This window comes from Phocoena phocoena, chromosome 10 (genome assembly GCF_963924675.1).
Source record: "Phocoena phocoena chromosome 10, mPhoPho1.1, whole genome shotgun sequence".
NCBI lineage: Eukaryota > Metazoa > Chordata > Mammalia > Artiodactyla > Phocoenidae > Phocoena > Phocoena phocoena.
In genome coordinates, this window is record NC_089228.1 from 34,755,704 (window position 1) to 34,778,378 (window position 22,675).

At 46.2% G+C, this 22,675-nt stretch overlaps 1 protein-coding gene across 1 annotated transcript in view; it reads right to left on the bottom strand.

The window, feature by feature from the left end:
* CACNA2D3 (calcium voltage-gated channel auxiliary subunit alpha2delta 3) overlaps positions 1-11,067 on the bottom strand; it is a 787,108-nt gene extending 776,041 nt beyond the window's left edge. Inside the window, exons 1-2 of the mRNA XM_065884772.1 lie at positions 10,946-11,067; positions 10,190-10,271 (exon numbers count right to left, since the gene is read on the bottom strand). Of these exons, the coding sequence (XP_065740844.1) occupies positions 10,190-10,271; positions 10,946-11,067 (204 nt within the window). The remainder of the gene's footprint in view (positions 1-10,189; positions 10,272-10,945) is intronic.
* Between the last annotated feature and the right edge of the window lie 11,608 nt (positions 11,068-22,675).

Genomic DNA, 22,675 nt, shown 5'->3' on the forward strand with positions numbered 1-22,675 from the left:
TGCCTTAATCTTATGAACTCATTGTGGGATCAAAGCGACTAAAATTCCAAGAGTTTCTCTTGCTCTTCATTAATAATGAAGCAGACACTATAAACAAGAGAGTAGCCAGAGAACTAAGGCTTTCCGTGTGCCACGTATTGTTCTGAACTACTTCATCTGTGTTCTCTCATTGAGCCCTCTCCAAAGCCCTATGACACAGGAGCTTTTATTATTAGTTCTATTCTGTACTAATAGAATGAGTAAACCACGGCCCAGGTAGGTAAAATTAGTGACTTGCAGAGTGGAATTCAACTTCAAAGCCCATGCTCTTTTTTTTTTTTTTTTTTTTTTTTGCGTTACGCGGGCCTCTCACTGTTGTGGCCTCTCCCCTTGCGGAGCACAGGCTCTGGACGCACAGGCTCCGCGGCCATGGCTCACGGGCCCAGCCGCTCTGCGGCACGTGGGATCCTCCCGGACCGGGGCACGAACCCGCGTCCCCTGCATCGGCAGGCAGACTCTCAACCACTGTGCCACCAGGGAAGCCCCCCATGCTCTTTTTAAAAATCTCTTTTCAGCTGTACATGGCTCACTGTAATAGAAATCTAGATCCTTCTAAAACAGACAGGCTCTTTCCTGGGAGCCAAGAGTTATGGAGGAGGAAATGCAGGGTCAAGTTTATAGCATGGGAGAGGGTCTAGACTTGGGGGTATTCCAAGGGCCAGTCATACCTTTCATTCCATTTTAATGCAAAACACTAAAGTCTCAAGAAAACGCATCAAACCATCAAGTGTAAAAGGCACACCCTCACGAGCCAAACTTAGGGACCTGAGCAAACAGATGAAGAGCAGGTTTGACTTCCGGAGGAAAATGTGAGGGGAAACACTCCCTGCTTTTTGCAGATCATCCGAGTCCTCTTGTCTAAGACGAGATTGAATCCTGCTCGGGAGTTTCGCAAGGTTGTTCTCTTCCTTGGCAGCCCTGCCTTCCAGGCTGAGCAGTGGTATAAGGTACCCGACACCCACACCTCTCCACTGCCAGCCAGGGCTCCTCCAGACAACCTGTCCACTCTCCCTTAGGAACCATTCCTGTCCCATCATGGCTCCAAGCCCCCTGGGAGCGGGGGGAAGTCCTTCCCCGCCTCATGGGGGCCCAACACCCACAAAGCCTTCGCTGCCAAGAGAACACCTCTTGAAACCCCACCTGAGGACAGCACACCTGGGGGAAAGAAACCAGGGAGGGCACTAGCACCCCACCCACCCGGCCCTTCTCATCCTGCTGAGGTCCTGACTGAAGCTGGTGCTCAGGTGGGAGCAGCTCACACAGGTGACTCAGGCTGCAGAGAAAAGTCAAAGGCTTGGGGGTTAAAACACTCCAGTCTGAGTCCAGCCCTACCACGTGGCAAGCGCACCACCTCCCTGAGCTGCAAGCCCCGCCTGTAAGGAGGTAGATAACCTGGGCCATCTCCCAGTGCAACTAAGGACCACAGCAGATGCCTTGCGTTATCTACTTTAATATGAAGAATGTTTGGCTCATTAAACACTCCCCCCAAAAGCCCACTGCCTCCCTGTCCAGTCCCAATGAACAGTCTGTTCACCTGAGCTGGTTATGATCTTGGTGGATTTTGAGAAGCCACCAGTGCAGACCCTGTAGTTCCGTAAGAGTCCCAGGTACAAATGGTTCTTGGGTGACTTTCTGAACTATTTGGCCCAAGTAGAACAACCAAAGCTTTTGCACATTGACTTTCATAACTGACGTCTCAGTGACTTTCACTGCTGACTATATGGTTTATGCATAAACAATGGTTAAAAGTTATGCAACTACAATAGCGTCATCTCCCCCAGAGTCAGTACCAATGTTTACACAAAGAGGGGCACTCATTCAACATCTTTAAGGAGATCACAGAGGACCGCAGATGCTCAAAGGCCAAAACACAACAACAGGCTGTGCCAAGGAAGCTCTGAAGAGGAGATGGGCGGGGCCAGTAGGAAGGACCACGGAACCTAGGATGCCCTTCAGTGCCTCCCATGACTTGTTGGCCGATGGCAGTCCCCACGCGCTGCCGCACCTCCCTGCCACCTGACTGGGGGAAAGGACACCCTGCCAGTGAGGTGCCTCATCCCCTGTCTGGTCTCCAGCACCACTCCCCCAGGAAGCTGTTAGGAGAAGTCTACAGTCCTCCAAACCTAGCGGGAAGAATTCTCATGGAGGAAATACCTGGAGAGCACCAGGTGTCCGTGGCTGGCTTCTGAATGCACTCCCACAGTGGGGGAGTCACTGGGCCCGCTGTCTCTCCTGAGGCTTCAGGCCTCACTCCGAGCATTGGGGACCCTCGGCCCTTCCTCAGCTGACACACCACCTGCACAGCATGGTGAGCCAAGGAGGGGGTAACAGGAAGACCCTGAGGAGGCTCTTCAACCCCGATTCCTCATGTGGGCATCGCCCTGACTCTTACGGGAAGGGAGCTGACCTCTAGGAGAAGAGTGACGGTCTAGGCAGAGGCTAGGTCCCCTGCAGCCCCCTCCTGCTCCGAAGTACCTGATTCCCCAAGCTCCTCCCTGTCAGGTGCCAGGTGGGACCACCTTCCTACCTGCCAGCACTCGGGCCCACTCCCCTGTTCACGCACTCAGTCATTCATGTCTATGGAGCCAGCCCCACAGATGCTCAATGAAGGTTATCTTAAGAGCTTGTCTTTGTCTCACACCACCAATAATAACCTCCACAGTTCGATGGCAGGAAGCTTCTACATGCCAGGTACTATGCTAAGTGCTTTGCGTATTTTATTTCATTTAACCTTCACCACAGCCTGTAAGGTAGAAGGCACTGGTCTCCTCTCACACTGGAGGGTGCAGGTTCAGAAGCGTCACACCACAGATCTGAGACTCAATGCCAAGTCCATCTGACTCCAAACCCTGTCCTCTCAGCTGTCTTTCCAGGCTTTGATTGTTTCCGAAGTAATTCCCCAGACGTTATCTCATTTAATCCTCCCAAACACCCATGAGGTAGGGAAACACAGGTATTATTCACATTGTTTTCAAACTAGAACTGAGATGGAACAAAGTCACACAAAGATGAGGGACCAGGCAAGCAGACTCCAGGAGCCCAGGTCGGTCACCTGGGGGAGGCTGCTTAACTTCTGTAATCCTCAACTTCTAAATCTGAAAAATGGGGTGAATGGTCGTTCCTGACTCATCAGGTAGTAGAGAGAATTCAGTGGGTTGACATATGTAAAGTACTTATCATGGTACCTGGAACGCGGGTACACCAGAGTGAATGCTACATGTTTTTACTATTAGATTAGACCATTTGCCCAAGGCCGCTCAGGAAATGCCTACAGAAAAGATAAGAAGACAAACACCAGGGCTCCTAGGCTCCTAGGCCAGTGACCTTTTTCTTTGCTTTAACAACACTGCATCTCCCAAGATGTGTCTCTGAAAATGTTCCAAGCCCTGCAGCTATTATGATGATGAAGAAAGATGGGCAAAGGATGCCTCCCCAACTGACTGTGGCCAGAACATTGAAATAAAATGAGAGAGAGCAATTATACTCCAATAAAGATGTTAAAAAAATAAAAATAAAATAAAAAATAAAATGAGAGGATGAGCTACCCAGCAGGGAAAAGAGAAAGCCGAAATGAGCACGGCCCATCCTTCAAGGGACTTCACCCAGGCCCAATGGGCCACGTGCTCCCCGTGACGCTCTGCTATCATCATCTTGAAATTCTTCATAATTTTTTAACAAAGGGTCCCCGTTTTGCTTTCGCACTGGGCCCCACAAATTATGTAGCTGCTCCTGGTCTCAGCAGACCCTCCGCTGCAGCTGCCTATAAAATCTCAGAAGCTGGACAAACCGAGCTTGGTGGACTGGGTCATTCGGTTCTGTCCCAGCACCCTGGTTCACTGCCTTAAGCCACTCTCGCTAGCAGCACAAGAGGACAAGAACAATCTTCCCCATTAGCAGGCAGCACCTGATGCATTCTGTGATGAGCAGCACTCATTTCTACTGGCATACGCACACATGCACAAGCTTAATAAGCATAATGGTAATGACATGTGCAAGCCCAAAATACCGACTGGCAGTTGCTTCACCTCAAATGGATAACCAGAGGTCTGGTCTGTGAACCCACAGCCCTTTGCAGCTCTGCCCAACTTGTCTGTCCAGACCGTTTACATGGATAACAGCTCTTTTAACCTTGGGAGAGTACTGTTTTCCAATATCGGGTGCCAAGATAAATACTTGGCAGTGCATAAACCGACGAAAGAGCCATCTATTTCTTGTCGAGAGATAATGCTCTCCTTCCCCATATGGCCTTGAAATGCCCATTAATAGTTTGACTATTGAGTTATTTATTTCCATAATCTTGATTTGGGGTAACCGGGAAGCTCTGCAACATATAACTGTAATACACCTTATAGATGTAATGCCTTATTTAAACAGCCTTGGAATGAGCACACAATGAGTGCTGTTCAAAGCAAATGGAAATTAAAATGTTTACCATTTATTGAAGACATCCTGGACCCTTTTCAAAGTTGTGCCTGTAAAATAACTTTCTTCTGAAAAGCAGACATGCTGGCTATGCAAAGAGAAATCTCCTGAAACACAGCAGCTGTACAGATGCCTCATCTGCTGAGGGTGAGCTGTGGTCCAGGCTGGACTGTGTCAGAAAGGGGTCTCTGAGGCTGACTTTGCACTTCAGGAACGATCACCTCAGTTGGCTGGTCAGTAAATACTCAGGGAAATCAAGCATCTTCCTCTTCCTCTGCATCATTTTCTTCTCATGAAGGAGAAGCTCACTTTTGTTTAATGGACCAAAGAGGGATGATGAAGATTCTATCGATGTTGCCAGGAGCCTGACATGAGGAACTTTTCCTCTTGTTCCATGATACACAAAAGCATCACTGCAGCCACTGAAGATGAAGCATAGGCCATTATGTCTCTTGTATAAAAATTACATTAAAAGAGGAGTCAGGGTCGGGGGAGGGAGAATCTCATATACTAATTCATAGGCTGGCATTTATAACATCTATTTCCTTTTTTCTCAGTCTCAGCCACAGCAAACCTCTAAGTCCAATCTGAGTGTCCCAGGGAACACGCAATCTGCGAAAAGTCTCTGTCTAGAAGACACTGTGGGTCTCAACAAGCGCTGTGACTGCAAAAGACGGGGGGACCCCCAATATAAATGCCACTCACTTCTGACAGAGGATGTGTATTTGGATAAAGAAAAAGCTTATTTGTTGGTAATCTGTAATGATAGATCTGGATTAATGACAGACCAGAAACAAAGGATCCTTGTGAGAATGTACACCTCTTCCGATAAGCCCAATACACCAAGTCATTTATTGCTCCACGTACGTGGGAGCACTAAACACCTAGGCGAGGATTGATCAAAGACTGAAAAGACTAAAACCCCAAACCTGACTTCCACAAATATGTGATCCACACTGCAAGACAATGGGACATCCTGCAGGGCCACAGGTACTTGGGGTAATGGTTTCACATTTCTTTCACTTTTGTTCATCATGATACACGGCTATGTCTTCATCACAACTAGAAACGTTATTAGTGCTTGCCCTTGCCTGACAAACTTTATAATTATTAGGTGGTTTGGTACTCATGTGTTTGCCTAAATGCACACTGGTATTAGAATAAATAAGATAAAATAAAATAAAACCCGCCTGAGATCACCTGAGTAATTGATCAAAATTAATAACCACATTGGAATTAAAAGTCTGAAATTTGCCTCCAACAAGAAAACCATGCCTATGTTTTCATTTCCCTTAATTTTGACTAGCATTTGTAAATCGGAGCAACTCAGGCCGCAGCAGTTCCTAATGAGAGAAAAAGCAAAGCAGAAATATTTCTGTCAGAAAAGAAACTTTGAGAAAAAGAAGGAAAGAAAAAAATGAACAAAAGAGGCTCAGACAAACACTTAGCAAAGCCATACAAAAAGAACTTGATCTGGTCCTCAAGTGACCAAGCGTGAGTGTACAAATACAATGAGATATATGTGTGGGTAAGATGCGCGAAATGAATTCTAACTGGTTTATCCCGCTCTGCGGATGTCCTGGTGACTGGGCTAATGAGACCAATAAACTGCCCTGAAAGACTGAAAACTGTCATTTCCGAGATTTCAAGACTTTGAAAAATAATCTGCCAGGGAAAAGTACAGTAATTGAAGTGGTGCTGCGAATTAAAACACTGGCAGCACACGTTGAATGCGCTAATCTCGCGGGATGACAAATAACCGTCTTTATTCAACAAAAATGTTCAGCCTAGTAGCGCCTCCCCAATAAAAGCAATCCATAGAGTGCCAGGCTTCCTACAGGCAGCACAGCACTGCTACCCAATTCCTGATAAATGAATACTCCTATTTAATTATTTAAAAGACCATCAATTTCCACATTGATCAAAAGTCATAATTATCAAAATGGCTTAAAAGAACCAACCTTTTACTTTGCTGACTCTGTCCTGTGGAAAGAGACATCACATTCACGTATTAAAGCCGCTCTCTCAATATATAGGTGATAACGCAAAAACCTGGTTATGCACTCCAAGAAGAGCATGTTTGATAAGTGCTGCATGAGGCATCCAAAGTAAATGTCAATTCTTTTCTAGCATTAATGGCAGAGACACACAGTACCTGTATTTCCGCTGTGTATTTATCATCACGATTCTGTTAAATATAATTGGAACTCTTCATTCCCATGAACATGCGTTCCCTGAATGCAGAACTGAACAGAATGACAAACCCAGCTCCTACCAAATTCTCCCTAAGAAGGATGAAATGAGAATCATGCCAGTTTAATACCTTTTATTGTGAATGTTAGGGGTGTGGAGCCCATGAGTTTAACAGCCTAGGTTACTGGACCTACTAGAATGCTTCTCACTGAATCCCAAAATAGAGAGGTAATGAAACTATGCCTCCCCAAAAGAAGCCACACAAAGCGCATTCTTTGGGGAAAATGAAGCAAGATAGAGGCAGCTGAATACTGGCATGAATATGTCAAATAGGAAAGTTAATTAAAAGTGGAAGTCAATGGAAACCCCTGCAGTATCTACCAGCTAAGAAGGCAGGACACAGCCACACTCCAGTGCTTTGCTTTCAGGGGCCTGCTGTCCTAGAACAACTAAAGCCTCTCAGGATTGACTCCAACTCCAATACACAAGTCCTACGTTTTTCCATTCTGTACTGGAAACACAAAACTTTGCCAACATGTGGACTACAGCATTTTATACGATCAAAAATATCCTCTTTATAAGGAACAAACAGATTGCTATTCCTGTGCTCAGCAAAGAAAAAAATAGAAAAAATAGGAAAAGTCTGGCAGTGGGCACCAAATATATTATCATAAGCTAAAGTAATGAAAGCCACGGTATTAAACAAAGAAACAACTGATGAAATCTCCTTTCTAAAGCCATGGCAGTGAGGTACATTGTTAAATAGCTATATTTACATTGAGGAAATCAGTGATAATACTGCTACTTCAAATTATATTACCTAATAAAAACCTGTTACCAAAATGGCAGTTTTCCCAGTCTCCAAACACTTTAAAATTGGTGGCCAATTACTATTTAACTTACATTCACAATTACTATTTTGTAAAGTTTTTGCCTTAGTGCAAAAATTACTAAACTCCCATTCTAAAAATGAACATCCCGCATCAATTCACAACATAAAGTGTCAATTAGAAAAACTACATAGAGTACATAAACTTGTACAGTGGTATACAATATACCTTACTTAACTGAAAATCAAGTTTAAATGTCCATGCCTTAAAAGTATGATTACAGACTCTTAAGCAACACCTTTGGGTCCCCTTACTACAGTGTTAATGCATTTATCAACCAAGTTTTCTAACTCATCTCGAGAGTACCTTAATTGTCAAGGATGCACTGATGTGATGGAAGGGTGCATAGTTTTGACTCAGGAGTAATTCCTCATGCAAATGGACAGAAACTTGAAAATAAGCAAGAGAAAGGCAACTGTCTCCTTGCTTTTCCAAATGATGTTATGCCTCCCCCGACTCTGAGCACCTCACATCCTTTCTCATTCATACTCTGAGTTCTCAAAATCAATTTTCTTTGCTGATTATAAAAATACAATCATATATGGGGGCAATGGGCCAAGACAGCCAAAAGGTACCTCCCCAAGTTGTCTAACACGCCCTGCCCCATCATTCATGGAAGTCCCTGCCTAGCAAGCCAAAGTGGTGGGTATCGCAGGACTCCATGGCCAGTGACTGCAATCCAAATGCAAGAGCAAATAAATGCCCACCACAGAACCTAACGCCCACCAACACCTCACCTTCCCCATGCATCAGATTACAAAATGCCAGGCAACAGCAAGAAATGACAACAAAGCCACAAACAGCTGGAAATAATTACCCAATTGTCAAGCTGCAAACATGACAAAAGCAAAGCGAAGCTTGTGAATACAGTATCAGAAAGGATGCTGATAAGGTAAGAGAAGCATTTTGGCTTTTTCCAATTTGCTATTATAGAGTAGCCAATAATATGGTTGATGAGATTTTGTGCAGTGTGTGTGTGTGTGTGTGTGTGTGTGTGTGTGTGTGTGTGTTGTGTGTTAACTTCAGAGAGAAGGAAAAAATGTATTTCACGTGCTCCTACAAAATGTGAGATACGAGATATGTAAGCACAGCCCCCCCACAAAAAAAAGTTCACAGGCTCTGTCTGAAGGGTTACTTTCAGAGTTGTTACAACTAAACTACAACGTGCAGATGAAAAATATTTCTTTAAAGTTATACAAAATGTTCTCTTCTTTAAAAGCATAAGCAAAATACACAGGCAATGCAATAGGCCAGAACTCTTCACATAAAACATGTGACACGCAGGCAAAATGCCAAAGCTGAGTACAGACTGGTCCAGATTAAAAGAACACTAGCAAAAAAGGAAACTCCTATAAACTGAGAGGCAGGTCACAGGTATGTAAATTATCACTGACCATAAAGGCACATCATAACCTCAAGTTTTTATCAACTGCCTATAATTCAATGAACTCTGTCCCCAAATAACATAGTTGTGATAACAGTCTTTCCATGGTTTCAGAGAATATGGCTACTGGCAATTTTTAAGCCAGGCTAACCTCTGTCATTCCATTGTGGGCTCATGCTTCATTACGATATTTGGATTTCATGTGACAAACTGTTTCATATAATGTCCCCAAAAACTCTACTTTCTAAAGCAGAATGCCATAAATAAAATACGTACTTGGTTACCAGGCAGCATGCATGACACATATGTTACATTGGCCCAAAAAGCACATTTTAAAATACTTAAAAGTTAACAATTTAAGCTTTTTGTATCAGAGAATCATCCCCTAAAGGCCAATTTTATTTTCTATCTTTGAGAGAATTATTGGATTAATCCTGTTAATTTGTTAACTTGAAATTCTTTTAACCCCTCTAATCTCTCCTCCCCGGCCCATTTTTCCCCCTTTTTTCTTGGAGGGGAGGGCGAAAGACCATATATCTCACAATGTAATTTTAAGCATAATGCTGCCTGTTTGAATTAAAATTGATGCAGGTTCTGATAAAAGCCTAATAATCAATTCTGCATTCTCATTACTCTCCAGAATATATGGATGCAGACCAATTTCTTAAGTTTGTAGACTACTCTCATAGGTTATTAGCCAGCAGTGCAGCTGAGTGGAAAGATAACCACATTCATTCTCCGTATCTGTAATGATGTAATGCATCCCAGCCCTGAGTCTAGATGATTGGGGAATAATGGGATCGTACAACTGCGGGGATGACAAACAATAGTGCAGCATCTTTCTCTGATATACTGAACCCCAGCCTCCAACGCAGGCAAGGTGAAAGACATCATAACAGGCACTGATTCTGCCCCTTGGATGAAGTTAGCGTTTTTTGGCCAGAGGAGCATCTGCTCTCACACTGAAACAGCAATACCGACACTGAGAGGAGAGCCATGCAAAAACACTCAGTTTCCGAGCCCCAGCCAGGACAGTGCCAGTGAGTATCCTCCTTTTCTTTGTGTTTAGAATCAAGTGTCATCTAAAAATAACCGGTTGGTAGGGAGAAGTCACTGCACAGTACATTGCCAAGAAACGGAGGATCAGAGACACCTCTGATAACTGATGCTGCTCGGGGTTCACGTTTGTTTGGAAAACTAAATCTGCCTCCATTTTCTGTGCTGGAAAAATCATCGCTTCCTGCCACCACAGAAACCTTACCTTCTGCAGAAGCTGGGAGCCGGAGTACTTAGCTGCAATAGATTTTATCTCTCCCCCAAAAGCAGAGGCCCAGAGCTTCACCCTACAGGGAGAAAGGGCACAGGAACAAATGTAACACCGTGTCACAGTCAACACGCACGCATACGCACATACGGGGCTGTGGCTGAAGGAGCCAGGCGGTATAACATTGGAGAAAAAAAAAAAAAAAAAGACAGAAAAAGCGCCTTGGTAGAAACTGCCAGCACCAAACTGCAGAGCGCAGCGCGGGAGGGGGCCCGAGAGGGTCACATAGTTCAAAATGCGCAAAGTGTCCCAGCCTCTCCGGAAAGACCACTGAATTTTATTTGAATAATTGCCTGAAAACTTGACCACCCAAACTGAGCATCACCTGGCAAAGATTAGTCGAAAGAAATCCACCCATCCCCCCCTCCCCAAAAAGAAGTGAGATGGCAAGATAGCAAAGAAGGGGTAAATAAACGGCCCATGGAAGTTGCATGCGGTAAACAGGCTTCAAAGTTGGTGCTGTCGCCGGCGGTGAGCCTCTCCAGGTCTCCCTCGCAGCCCGGGGAGGGGGCGAGGGGATCCCACCCCAGTGTCGCCGCCCCACGCGGGTCCCCGGGGGCCGGCAGGTGCTAGAGGCGAGGCCGACGCCCGCGGCAGGTCCTGCCGGCCGCACCTGCAGGAGCCCAAACTTGGGCACAGCGAGTCGCGGGCGGCAGGGTACCCTCCCCGGGCGGCACAGGACCTGGCACTTACACTGAGAGCGGGATCTGCTGCTCCGAGCGCACCACGTCCCCCAGCGTGGCATAGAGAAGCGCGGCGGTCAGGAGTGCCGAGGCCCCCCGGGACGCGCGCCGCTGCGAGCCCGGCCCGGCCATGCTAGGCTCCTTCCGACGCGCCGGCGGCGGCGACGAGAGCGGCAGCGGGGAGCTGCGCCGAGCGGGCGGTGGGCGAGCGCGCTGGGCTGCCTGCTCCACGCCGCCCCGCCTGCCTCTCGCGCGCCGGGCGCACTTGGGGAGCAGAAAAAGGAGCGGGGCGGGGAGGGCGGAGAGGAGGAGGGAGGGGAGAGAGGTGGAGAGGGAGGCAGGCGGGGGAGGAAGCAGAGAGACACGCCTCTCGCAGCGGCGGCCGCCCGGCCCCGCCTCGGCGGCTCTAGGAGTCCGGCCGGCCGCGGCGGGAGGGCGGGGGGCGCCGCGCGGGCGGGGACTTGCAAACTCCAGTGTCCTTGGACGCGGCTGAGAGCGCCCTGCCCCGCCCGGCCCACTGCAGCCGCCGAGTTCTTTACAACTCCGCAGTCCGCCGCCGCGGACGCCACTCTCGGGCTGGAGCCGGGCCGGACCCCGCAACCCCCAGCCCAGAGCTGGTTGGGGGGCGGGGCGCAGGCGGGAGGCTAGGGCCCGGCCGGGTAACAGGCGGCGGCGGGTCGGGTCCTGAGGAGCACAGAGGTGGCGCGACCCCCGTCCCCGCCGCGCAGTTTCCCGGAGGGCAAGGGGTGCAGGGAAGAGGCCAAAGTCTGAGGAAGGGGCCGGGGCTCGCGGCGGCGGACTGGGTCAGGCAAGGCTGAGTGCGGTGGGGATGAGAGCGGGGCTCGGCTGTCTGGCGCGGGCGCTGCTGCGTGGCCGCCCGCGGCTGCTCCTCCGGCCGCAGCGCCGATCAGGGAAGGCGCGGAGGGCGGCGCTGCCGGCGCGCCGCTGGCACACGAGCGCGGGGCTCCCGGTTTCGGGCCGCAGCGGGGCCTCCCTGGCGCGCCTGAACCCGGGCCGGGCTTCCGAGCAGCTCGCGCTCTGACCCGCTGGGGATCGGGGTCCGCGCGACTGCGGCGAGTTGGGGGGTCGGGAGGGGAAGCACTGCTTCTCCAAGTCTATCCTGACTGGCGGACTCCCTGGATTTCGGAAGTAAGAGAGTCCTCTGAGGCTCGGGGGCTCACCCGCTCCCCACTCGGACCCCCACCCGCTGGGCAGGAGGCGCGGTCGAGCGGCTAGCCTAGGCGGGGGCGAGGAGGAAGGAAGTCGGAGAAGCCCTGGGCGTCCGGGGAACCAGGCTTCCCTGCAGCCTCTCTCGCCGCCGTCCTCAGCCCGGGACCCGGCTTCGGAGCCCCGGCCTCTGCGAGAGGGAGGTCTGGGTGTGACTGGGAACTTTGTGGGGCCCTCGCGCCGACCGGCAGTAAAGACCGACCCGGGCAAGGCTGAGTCATCCTTGACCCACCGAGCGCAACTCGACTAACCCCCGGAAGCCGCGCGCTCCTGATGCCGCGGGGTCTCCCGGGGCGTCCGCCGCCTGGGTTCGCCTGGTTTGTATAACTCCCCTACAAGGGCTTTGGGACCTTCCCCGTCACCAGCCTTCTGCCTCAACGCCCTCAGCTTTCAGGGGAGAGAGCAAGGGTGGGCTCCAGTTTCCTTCTGGTGCTTCCGGGCAAGAATCTAGGCCGGCTCTCCTGCCCAGCATCCCTGCAAAAAGTTACCCCAGCACATGTGGGGCTGGATCTCAGAGTTGACTGAACTGGGAGAAGGACCGCCCAGGTGCCCTTGGTGTTTTTGCTGGGTGCGGGGAGAGCCCGGGCTTCAGTGGGCGGGTCGTGTTCCCACCTCGGGGCGCAGCTCTGGGGACAGGCCCCGCCCGGGAAGCGCCAGGTGCTTCCCGCCCACGGGCAGCATCTACAATCTCCATGGATGACTAACCGGTTATAATGAATTCTCCGCTTCTGTGCACACCTTCCGTCTATGGAAGTGTGCTAGCACTTCCAAACGGAGACAAGCGCGGCCTGACCCCAGGGCAAAGGGTCCGGATGGCTTTGCTGCTCAAATTGGGGGCTGGGAGGAAAATAATTCTCCCGTCAGACCCCAGGAGCCTTCTTTCTAAACGAATGAGTAAGTGTGAGTGAGTGAAAGCATACTAGTCCTTATTTATAAGCCTACAATCCACTACCAATGTAATATCTATATGATAATGGCCTTCATGCATTCCCTCATTCATCCAGTGAATAACTGTCGAGCATCTCAGTGACAGGACCGTAGGGTGTGCCGGAGACCCACTGGTGAACAAATCAGACACCTGCCCTCAAGGAGTTTATACACTATTAAGGGAGACAGGCTTTACTCCAAAAGCCATAATGATAAGTGCATAATTATAAACTTTGACAAAAGGTCAGCTATAGTATGCATGAAGAAAAAGTACCTGTAATGTCCATATTATTGTTATGACTATTAACTGATGAGAAAATTGAGGCACAGCAAAATCATACAGCTTAGTCATATATAAACAACCACTTGACTGCTGGACTATATTGAGAGCCACTTGGGCATCAAGGTCATGACGACATTTTATGACGAAGTCATTGTTCTCTGCCAGCCTCATGTAGGTGAACATCACAGGCATTTGGGGGCAACTGGAGAGGAACCGGGAGAGGAGCCCTGGTGCAGGGAATCACAACCCCAGAGAATCACAGCACCCTGAGCATTTGTAACTTATACATGGACCGTCTTAAACAGAGCATTATGCACAACACATTTAAGATCCCACTAAACACTTCCTACTGTCTCAAAAATAAAAAATATTTAAACTATCTGATATTAATAAAATCAGAGCTCAAAGTGTCACAGATTTGAAGTCCTATCAGTTACTAACTTATCATCCTTTCCAGAATCACAAAAATCAGTGCTGAAAGGGATCTCTCAGCCTTCTAGTGCCATACTCTTATTTAACAGAAGGGGCTCAGAAAGGTTTAGCCAGTTGTCCGAAGACACCCAACCACTTAAAGAAGGGTCTCCAAACCAAAGCAGGGGGTTCGTACAGCCACATCAGGACAAGGGACCAAGAAAGCCTTCGATTTGCCAAGTGCAGCCCCAGGCATCTGGTCCTACTTGCCATTTTCACCCAAAAGCCTATATTTCAACACCCAACTCTCAATGAAGCATTGAATCCAGCCAATGAACATTTCATTTACAGACTCTGTCCCATCAGCTGAGGATACTGCACTTGTTCTGCCACAACAAAGAGATGCTGGAGGGGTTTGAGCAGAAGTGAAACATGATGAAACAGAGGTGAGTGTTTTAGAAATGCTCACCTGGTCCTGGTCTAAGGAATGGGTTCTAGAGGAGACCCCAAAGCAGCCATTCTCAGAGCAGGAGAGGGCATTGCCCCTGGCGGCATAATGAATCACTGGGACTTCTCTATTTGTCACAATGACCTGGAATCCTACTGGCATGTCATGGATGGGAGCAGAACAGTCCCACACAAAGAAGAATCATCCTGTGTCCCACTGGACTTTCAAAGGACCCACTGGACATTCAGATAGGAGAAAAATCTGCTTATAATCACCTGAATCTAGAACTTAAACCCATTTTATATATAAGTACAAAGGAGTTTTTCCATGGTTTTAATAAACACTGAATTTTCCAGGAATGCAACTGCAGTGTAATAAAGAGAAAGTTGTCTTCTGTTTTGTTCAGAACCTTACCAAAAAGGTTTTGTTTGCTTGTTTGTTTGGTGTTTTACCATTTTGGAAAATCACTTCTCCAACTACAGCTGTGCTCATGGATCCTGGGTCACCAATTGAGCACCTCTGTATCAGTCTGCATTTGGGGGTGTGGCATTCCTATTTAGTCTGCTTACAGGCACAAGTACACAAGCACTTCACATAGTGAAATGCTTCTTATTTTATTATAAATTACTTTTATTTATCTTTGATATTACCAGATGAAGCATCATATTGATTTTTTGGTTTTAATTCTGACTTTAAGTAGGTTATATTGTCTCAGAATTTCATATCAGAATGGTAATGGGGGGTGTGTGAAGATCTATTGCTCTATATTAGAAACACCATTGAAAGGCTGTGATGTTGCTAGTGGAGATACAAAATGGTTCACCCTGAAGGAGCAAATTGACAAATGCTTTAACTTTTGACCCAGCAATCCCTCTTCTGGAAATTTATCTTACAGTTGCTAAATGATATACATGTGCAGTTATTCATTACCGCATTATCTCTAAGAGCAGAAGACTGGAAGCAACCCAACTTACTATCAGTACATAATTGGTTAAAGAAACTTGTTCATCCACACAATGGAATATTATGCAGCTATTTAAAAAATGAGGATGTTTTCTATATATGGATGTGAAAAGATCTCTAGAGGGACTTCCCTGGTGGCACAGTGTAAGAATCCACCTGCCAATGCAGAGGACACAGGTTCGATCCCTGGTCGAGGAAGATCCCACATGCCACGGAGCAACCAACCCCGTGTGCCACAACAACTGAGCCACTGTTCTAAAGCCCACGCGCCTAAAGCCCGTGCTCCACAAGAGAAGCCACTGCAGTGAGAAGCCCATGCACCGTAACGAAGAGTAGCCCCCGCTTACCACAACTAGAGAAAACCCACGCACAGCAAGGAAGACCCAACGCAGCCAAAAATGAAATTAATTAATTAAAATAAAATAAAAAATATCTCTAAAGTATATTTTTTAAAAAACTTTTAAAGCATGGTACATAGCAGGATATATGGCATGTTGCCTTTTTTTTAAATGAATTAATTAATTAATTTTTGGCTGCATTGGGTCTTCATTGCTGCACGCGGGCTTTCTCTAGTTGCAGTGAGCGGGGTCTACTCTGCGTTGCGGTGCACCGGCTTCTCATTGCAGTGGCTTCTCTTGTTGTGGAGCACAGGCTCTAGGCGCACAGGCTTCAGTAGTTGTGGTGCATGGGCTTAGTTGCTCCACAGCATGTGGGATCTTCCCGGACCAGGGATAGAACCTGTGTCCCCTGCATTGGCAGGCGGATTCTTAACCACTGCGCCACCAGGGAAGCCCCACGTTGCCTTTCTGTAAGAAAGGGGGAAAATAAGATTACATATTTTTATTTGCTTAAGAAAACAATGGAAGATACACAGGAAACTACTAATAGTTACTCCCTGTTGGGAGATTAGGAGAAACAGAGTAGATGGGGACGGGATTCAGAGTGACACTTCACAATATCTATCATTTTCAATCATTTTGATTTTTGAGCCTTGTTAACCTATTACTTATTCAAAACAATAAGAAGACAAATGTTCATAGCTCTTGGAACAGTTCAGACACTGGGACCAGAGCTGGAGTGAAAGGAGTGGTCATTGGCATGCAATGTGCGAAACACTTAGAGACCTTGATCCCCTACAGAGGTTGTTCTCAAGCCCTCAGAGGTTCTGATTCAGTAGGTTCAAGTTGTGTCAGGAGATGGCGGGGCATCTGTGTTTCTAATAAGCCCCTCAGAGGATTCTGATGCTGGTGGCCATGAACCACTGTTGGCAAGCATGCGGTTTCTTTTACATGAAATGTAGTGTAAAGCCGAGTGGCATTATGGACTTTGGGTTCAAACAAACCTACATTCAAGTCATGGCTCACCCTCACATCAGCCGTGAGAATTGGGCAAGTTACCCAACCTTTCTGAGCCACACTTTTTCAACCACAAAAGATGGATAACAACAGCACCAGACAGCAGATATCACACAGACGTAAAGAGGGTGCAATGGGACAATGCAGCTAATAATTCAACAAATGTTCATTACTGCTTCCATTCTGCAAATACAGCAAGATTTCTACACCTGGGCTATTGCCCTGGCTCTCTTTGCCTTGGAGTGCCAAAGCTTCCTGCTTCACCATCACCAGGCACACACATACACACACACGCACAGAACCCACCTCTGCATCCCCACCACACTGCCCAGCCCACACTGCTCTGCACCATCCTCCATAAAGACATCCCTTCCCCTCGCCCCTCTCAAATACATTCCTTTTTCTTCCTATGGTAGCTAGAGCCATCTTTTCAAAGACAAAAATCAGACCATAGTCATTCCCCTCCTCAAAATCCTCCAGTGGGTTTCTGTTTCCAATTAAAATACAGGCTCCTAACCAAGGAACCCAAGGCCCTTGACTCCCGCCCCCCACCCCGCCGCAGCCTCACTTCCATCTCTCTCTCCCCTTTGCTCTCTGTGCTCCAGCCAGTCTCCTGAGCTCCTTCCCACATTTAGCCCTTTGCATATGCTGTGCCCGCTGCCTGGATGACTGCTTCTCACTGTATTCAGGTCCCTGCTCAAATGTTTCCTTCGTGGGGAGAACTTCCCTGACCCACCCTCAAACCCCAGTAAAGGAGAAACACACACCCGTCCACACACATACCCCCATACTCACACACTCATACACCTCCATGCTCTTACCTTGCTTCAGTTTTCTTCCTAGCAGTTATCACTACTGATAGAGTGATTTACTTGTTTATACCATGTCTTCCCCATTGGATGGGATGTGCCCATCTTCATCACTGAGACTATAATGACTTCAGCAAGGCCTTTGATATTAGCGGGGGCTCGATAAACATCAACTAAATGGCTAGAACAGCTGTCAGCTTGAAATTCCTTTCTCCCAAGTTCCTGCCTGTTTCCGTCTTCCTCAGGCTCTAGCATCCATCTCACACAAGACAGAGCCTTTTAAAAAGCACTAGATTTGGCAAGAAGGAGAGAGTCAGGGAAACTGTTCTTCTGGGGAGAAATGCTCAGTCACATCTCTGTGGGAGGATGCTGGTTGAAAGAAGAAAAGAAAGAGAGACAAGGAAGACTTCTAAAAAGTTTAAAAACACGATGAGAATGGCTCACTGAATGCTGGGGTTTTTTTTTTGGCTACATTGGGTCTTTATTGCTGCACGTGGACTTTCTCTAGTTGCGGTGAGCAGGGGCTACTCTTCGTTCCGGTGCGTGGGCTTCTCATTGCGGTGGCTTCTCTTGTTGCGGAGCACGGACTCTAGGCACTTGGGCTCTAGAGCGCAGGCTCAGTGGTTGTGGCACACGGCCTTAGTTGCTCCGCAGCATGTGGGATCTACCAGGACCAGGGCTCGAACCCACATCCCCTGCATTGGCAGGCGGATTCTTAACCACTGCGCCACCAGGGAAGCCCTGAATGCTGTTTTTTAAGGTATCAGAGGAAAGAAATTTACTTGTCATCTTCAGAATTCTATTTATTGTACAATGGTGACATTATTTCCAGGCCCGCAGTGGTGTTCAGGGTGCAGACTTGTGCCAAGGAGACCACTGTGAACCAGAAGTGTTCCACTCTTAGAAGATATATTCTGGTCTTTGGAGATGTCTGAAATGCAGCCCTTGGAAAAGATAGCCCTGAAGACAGTGTCAGGTTCACTGTGCCCAACCGCCTTGCATGGAGCAGGCATTAACGCAGCTTCAGCTGAATTGCACCAAACTAGATGACCCTTTCAAACATTTCTGAATCTTCCACTGGACTGAAAAGAGCTCTTGAATTCCCAACACAGGAAAAGGCAATGGGTGGGCATGTGGGTACTTTGTGCTAGATGTGTCCCCTCTATCTAAGAGCTGTCCCCAACTCTGAGAAGGTTGTCCTTGGTGAGTGGCACAGGCCTATCCCAGAAGAAGGAACCGGAAGAACAAGCTGACCATGGAGCAGCTCATCCAAGCCTAGAGATGTGCTGGTGCACACATGTTAGAGGAGGCTGGCCCCCTACTACTCAGGGGTGGGGACTGAGTGTGCCAGGCTGTGTGCTCCCCTAGCCCTCCCCTGTCCACCCCCAAACCCACGCTGGGAACCCCCACAACTTTTTTTCATGGAAAGCAGGGTAAATGTGTATTTAAATGATTCAGTGATTTTTTTTCACTTTTTTTTTAACATCTTTATTGGAGTATAATTGTTTTATAATGGTGTGTTAGTTTCTGCTGTATAACAAAGTGAATCAGCTATACATATACATACATCCCCATATCTCCTCCCTCTTGCGTCTCCTTCCCTCCCACCCTCCCTATCCCACCCCTCTAGGTGGTCACAAAGCACCGAGCTGATCTCCCTATGCTATGCGGCTGCTTCCCACCAGATTCAGTGATTTTTTAATTGAAATATAGTTGATTTACAGTGTTGTGTTACCCCACAACTTTTTTTTTTACCCCACAACTTTTTATCGAATATGTGATTCTCTGTGTGTCTATGTGAGTATACATTATATATATTGTAAATATATATATAATTATACACTCGTATTGAGACGTTCTGCACGTATATACATATATATTACACATTATAACCATATATATATATACACATATGTATATTATACACGTATCCACACACGTGTATGTATATGTGTGCAGAATATCGCGATATGACTGTGTGTGGGCAGGTGTGCGAGTCTGTGTATGTGAGTGTGTGAGTGCCTGCACACGTATGTGATTGTATATGTGAGTATATAGACGTGATGTTTTGTGCATGTCTGTGACTGTGCGTATGTGTGCCTGTGAGTAATCGTAACATCGCAGTTATCTGCTCTGCAAAAAGCAATCAGTCCTAGGGCAAGGCAGTCCTGGCACTCAGTTGAGGAGATTCCTTTAAACCAGTTCTACCTGGGTCCTTGGAGAACAGTGGCCTCACACACACGGTGACACAGCTTCTCAGCAACCGCTCTCCAGGCCAGAGAAGAATGCTCGTGTGAAACGAGAAGCCCTTAAATGAACAGCTGCAACATATGCCGAGCCTACTATTCTGGTTTTGTTTTACATTCAAAACATCAAGCCAAGTGGAGACAGAGAAGAAAGTGTTCACACATAGCACACCTTCTAATTATCTGAATCTAAAGTTGCCTGTTTTCATAGAGGGCAGACTGCCTTTTGGAGATTGGAGATGTAAGAAAATGTCTTTCCAGAATTGAATTCATTTCTTTGGGAAAATCTTAAAAACAAGATTTCTAAGTGTCCACCAAAGAGAACTGGTTAAATTAATCACAGTTTATCACATAATGGAATTTCATAAAGCCATTAAAAAAGGATAAGGTGACTTCTGTGTACTGACATGCCCACATGCCAAGTGAAAGTGTTAACTGGAAAAAAACAACAGGTTGTTGAACAATATGTGCAGTATAAACCCATTTCTGTTTTTTTTTAATGTAGGTATAGGTATAGGGGTAAGTATAGGTATGGCTGTATCATACTATATATCTTCTGAGTGTGTAAGCATGGAACAAACCAGAGAGTCACATGCTAAACTATCAATGCTCGGTACCTCTAGAAGAAATTGTTGGGAAGTTGAAGTGAAACATTTCACTTTTTACTTTCAGCATTTTGGCATTGTTTGAATCCTTACAAAAAGCATGGAAAGTAAAAGTATGAGTATGGAGAGTACAGACAGTTAAGTGGAGTATGTCTGGAGGTATTAGCAAGGCAGCATCCGAACAACACAGATGTCCCAAAAATATGATGTATGTGTCAAAATCATGATACAGCAGGAAAGGAAGGTCCATCAGGGATAATGAATGAGCGGCTGGTGGGGGCAGGTGGGGGAGGGAGGTCACTCCTCAGAGCTGGAATGGATTTCAAATCAGGAGGAACTGATACATGTTTTCTGAGTTGAGAAAATGACCACGTCAGCAGGACCAGATGGCAATGTAGCCTGGATAGTGGCCCCTGACCTCTTATAGTGCATGCATTTGTGGCTTTCCCTTCATTGAGTTGTTTTCACTGATGACAACTGTTTTCTGAAATGTTGAATTGCAGTTGTGCAAATACCTATCACACATTAAAACATTTGCTTTCATGACCGTGTCTGGGGGACAAAAGGTATGTAAACTCCAGGAATATCAATAATCAAAAAGTAGATTTTCGGCTATATTACTTTTATAATAAATATAAATATAATATTCAAAATTTTGCATGAAATAATCAGGTTTCAAATATAAATGGCAAACCCTCTATTTGAAGCCAGTTTTTGGAAGATCCACCCTCAACATCTCATTGCAGGTCAGCTTCTCCAGTGCCAGTCAGTAACCCCTCACACTATTCAATAAGGCTACATTTTGGAAAATAAACAACTTTTAAATAAGATACATAAAAATCATTTAGGTTAGTACATGACCTATTTAAATACATACATTCCAAAGGCAGATGTAAGTGTGGATGAGATTAGCCTCTGTTTTAAGTGCTCACTGTCAATAGTTCTCTGTCTCTCTCTGTCCCTGTCTCTCTCTCTCTCTCTCAGCATGGACTAGAGCTGGCAGTAAGCACTAAGCATAACTTCCTGTTGGGAAAAGTGGACTCTAGATCCTCAGCTTATTTATTTATTTATAATTTGTTTATTTTATTTATTTATTTTTGGATGCATTGTGTCTTCGTTGCTGCACGCGGGCTTTCTCTAGTTTCAGCGAGCAGGGGCTACTCTTTCCCCCTGTAAAGGTAGCAGGGGCTACATTTTCCCCCTATAATAGAAATATGGCAAGAGGTCTACTTTTACCACTTCTATTTAATATCGTACTGTAATTTTTTTTTTTTTTTTTGCGGTACGCGGGCCTCTCACTGTTGCGGCCTCCCCCGTTGCGGAACACAGGCTCCGGACGCGCAGGCTCAGCGGCCATGGCTCACGGGCCCAGCCACTCCGCGGCATGTGGGATCCTCCCGGACCAGGGCACGAACCCCTGTCCCCTGCATCGGCAGGCAGACTCTCAACCACTGCGCCACCAGGGAAGCCCCCGTACTGTAATTTTTAACAGTGCAATAAGGAAAGAAAAATATTGGAAAGGAAGAAGTAAAATTTTCATGATTTTCATATGACATGGTTGTATATGTAAAAGACCCCACAGAATCTACTTTTAAAAACATACTAAAAAATAAAAACTACTAAAACTAATAAGTAAACGTAGCAAGGTCACAAAGTCAATATATAAAAATCAACTGCATTTATATATATTAGTAACAAACCATTAAAATGAAATATAAAAAATAATACAGGCACATAGGAACAAGTCTAAGAAAAGATATGTAAAACTTTTATATCAAAAACAACAAAACATTCTTGTGAGAAATTAAAGAAGGCTTAATAGAGTTAAACCATTAATATTATTAAGATGTCCATTTTCCCAAAACTGATCTCTTAATTCAACATAGACACAAGAAAAATCCCAGAAAACATTTTTATAAAAGTTGAAACACTGATTCTAAAAATGCAAATAAAAAGCACCTAGAATAGACAAAATGATCTTGAAAAAGAAAAACAAAGTTGGAAGACTTACACAAACCAACTTTGAAACTTATAAAAGTTTCAGTATTGCAAATGCAATACTGAAAATGCAAATCAAAATATAAAGGTACAGTATTAAGACAATATTGTATCGATGTAGGTATAGACATAAAGATAAATAGAATGAATAGTGAGCCCAGACACAGACCCATACTTATAAGGTCAATTGATTTTCAACAAAGGTTCCAAGTTAATTCAATGGGGGAAAGAATAGTGTTTTGTATAATTGGAATCCATATGGAAAAACATGAACCTCAGCCCTTGCATCCACTGTACACAAAAATTAACTCAAATGGATTATAGATATGAGCCTAAGAGCTAAAACTATAAAACTTCTAGAAGAAAATATAAGAGAAAAACATTTATTACCCTGGTATAGTCAAAGATTACTGTATGCTCACAATAAACACTAAACCAAAAAAGAAGAAAATGATAGCTTGGACTTTA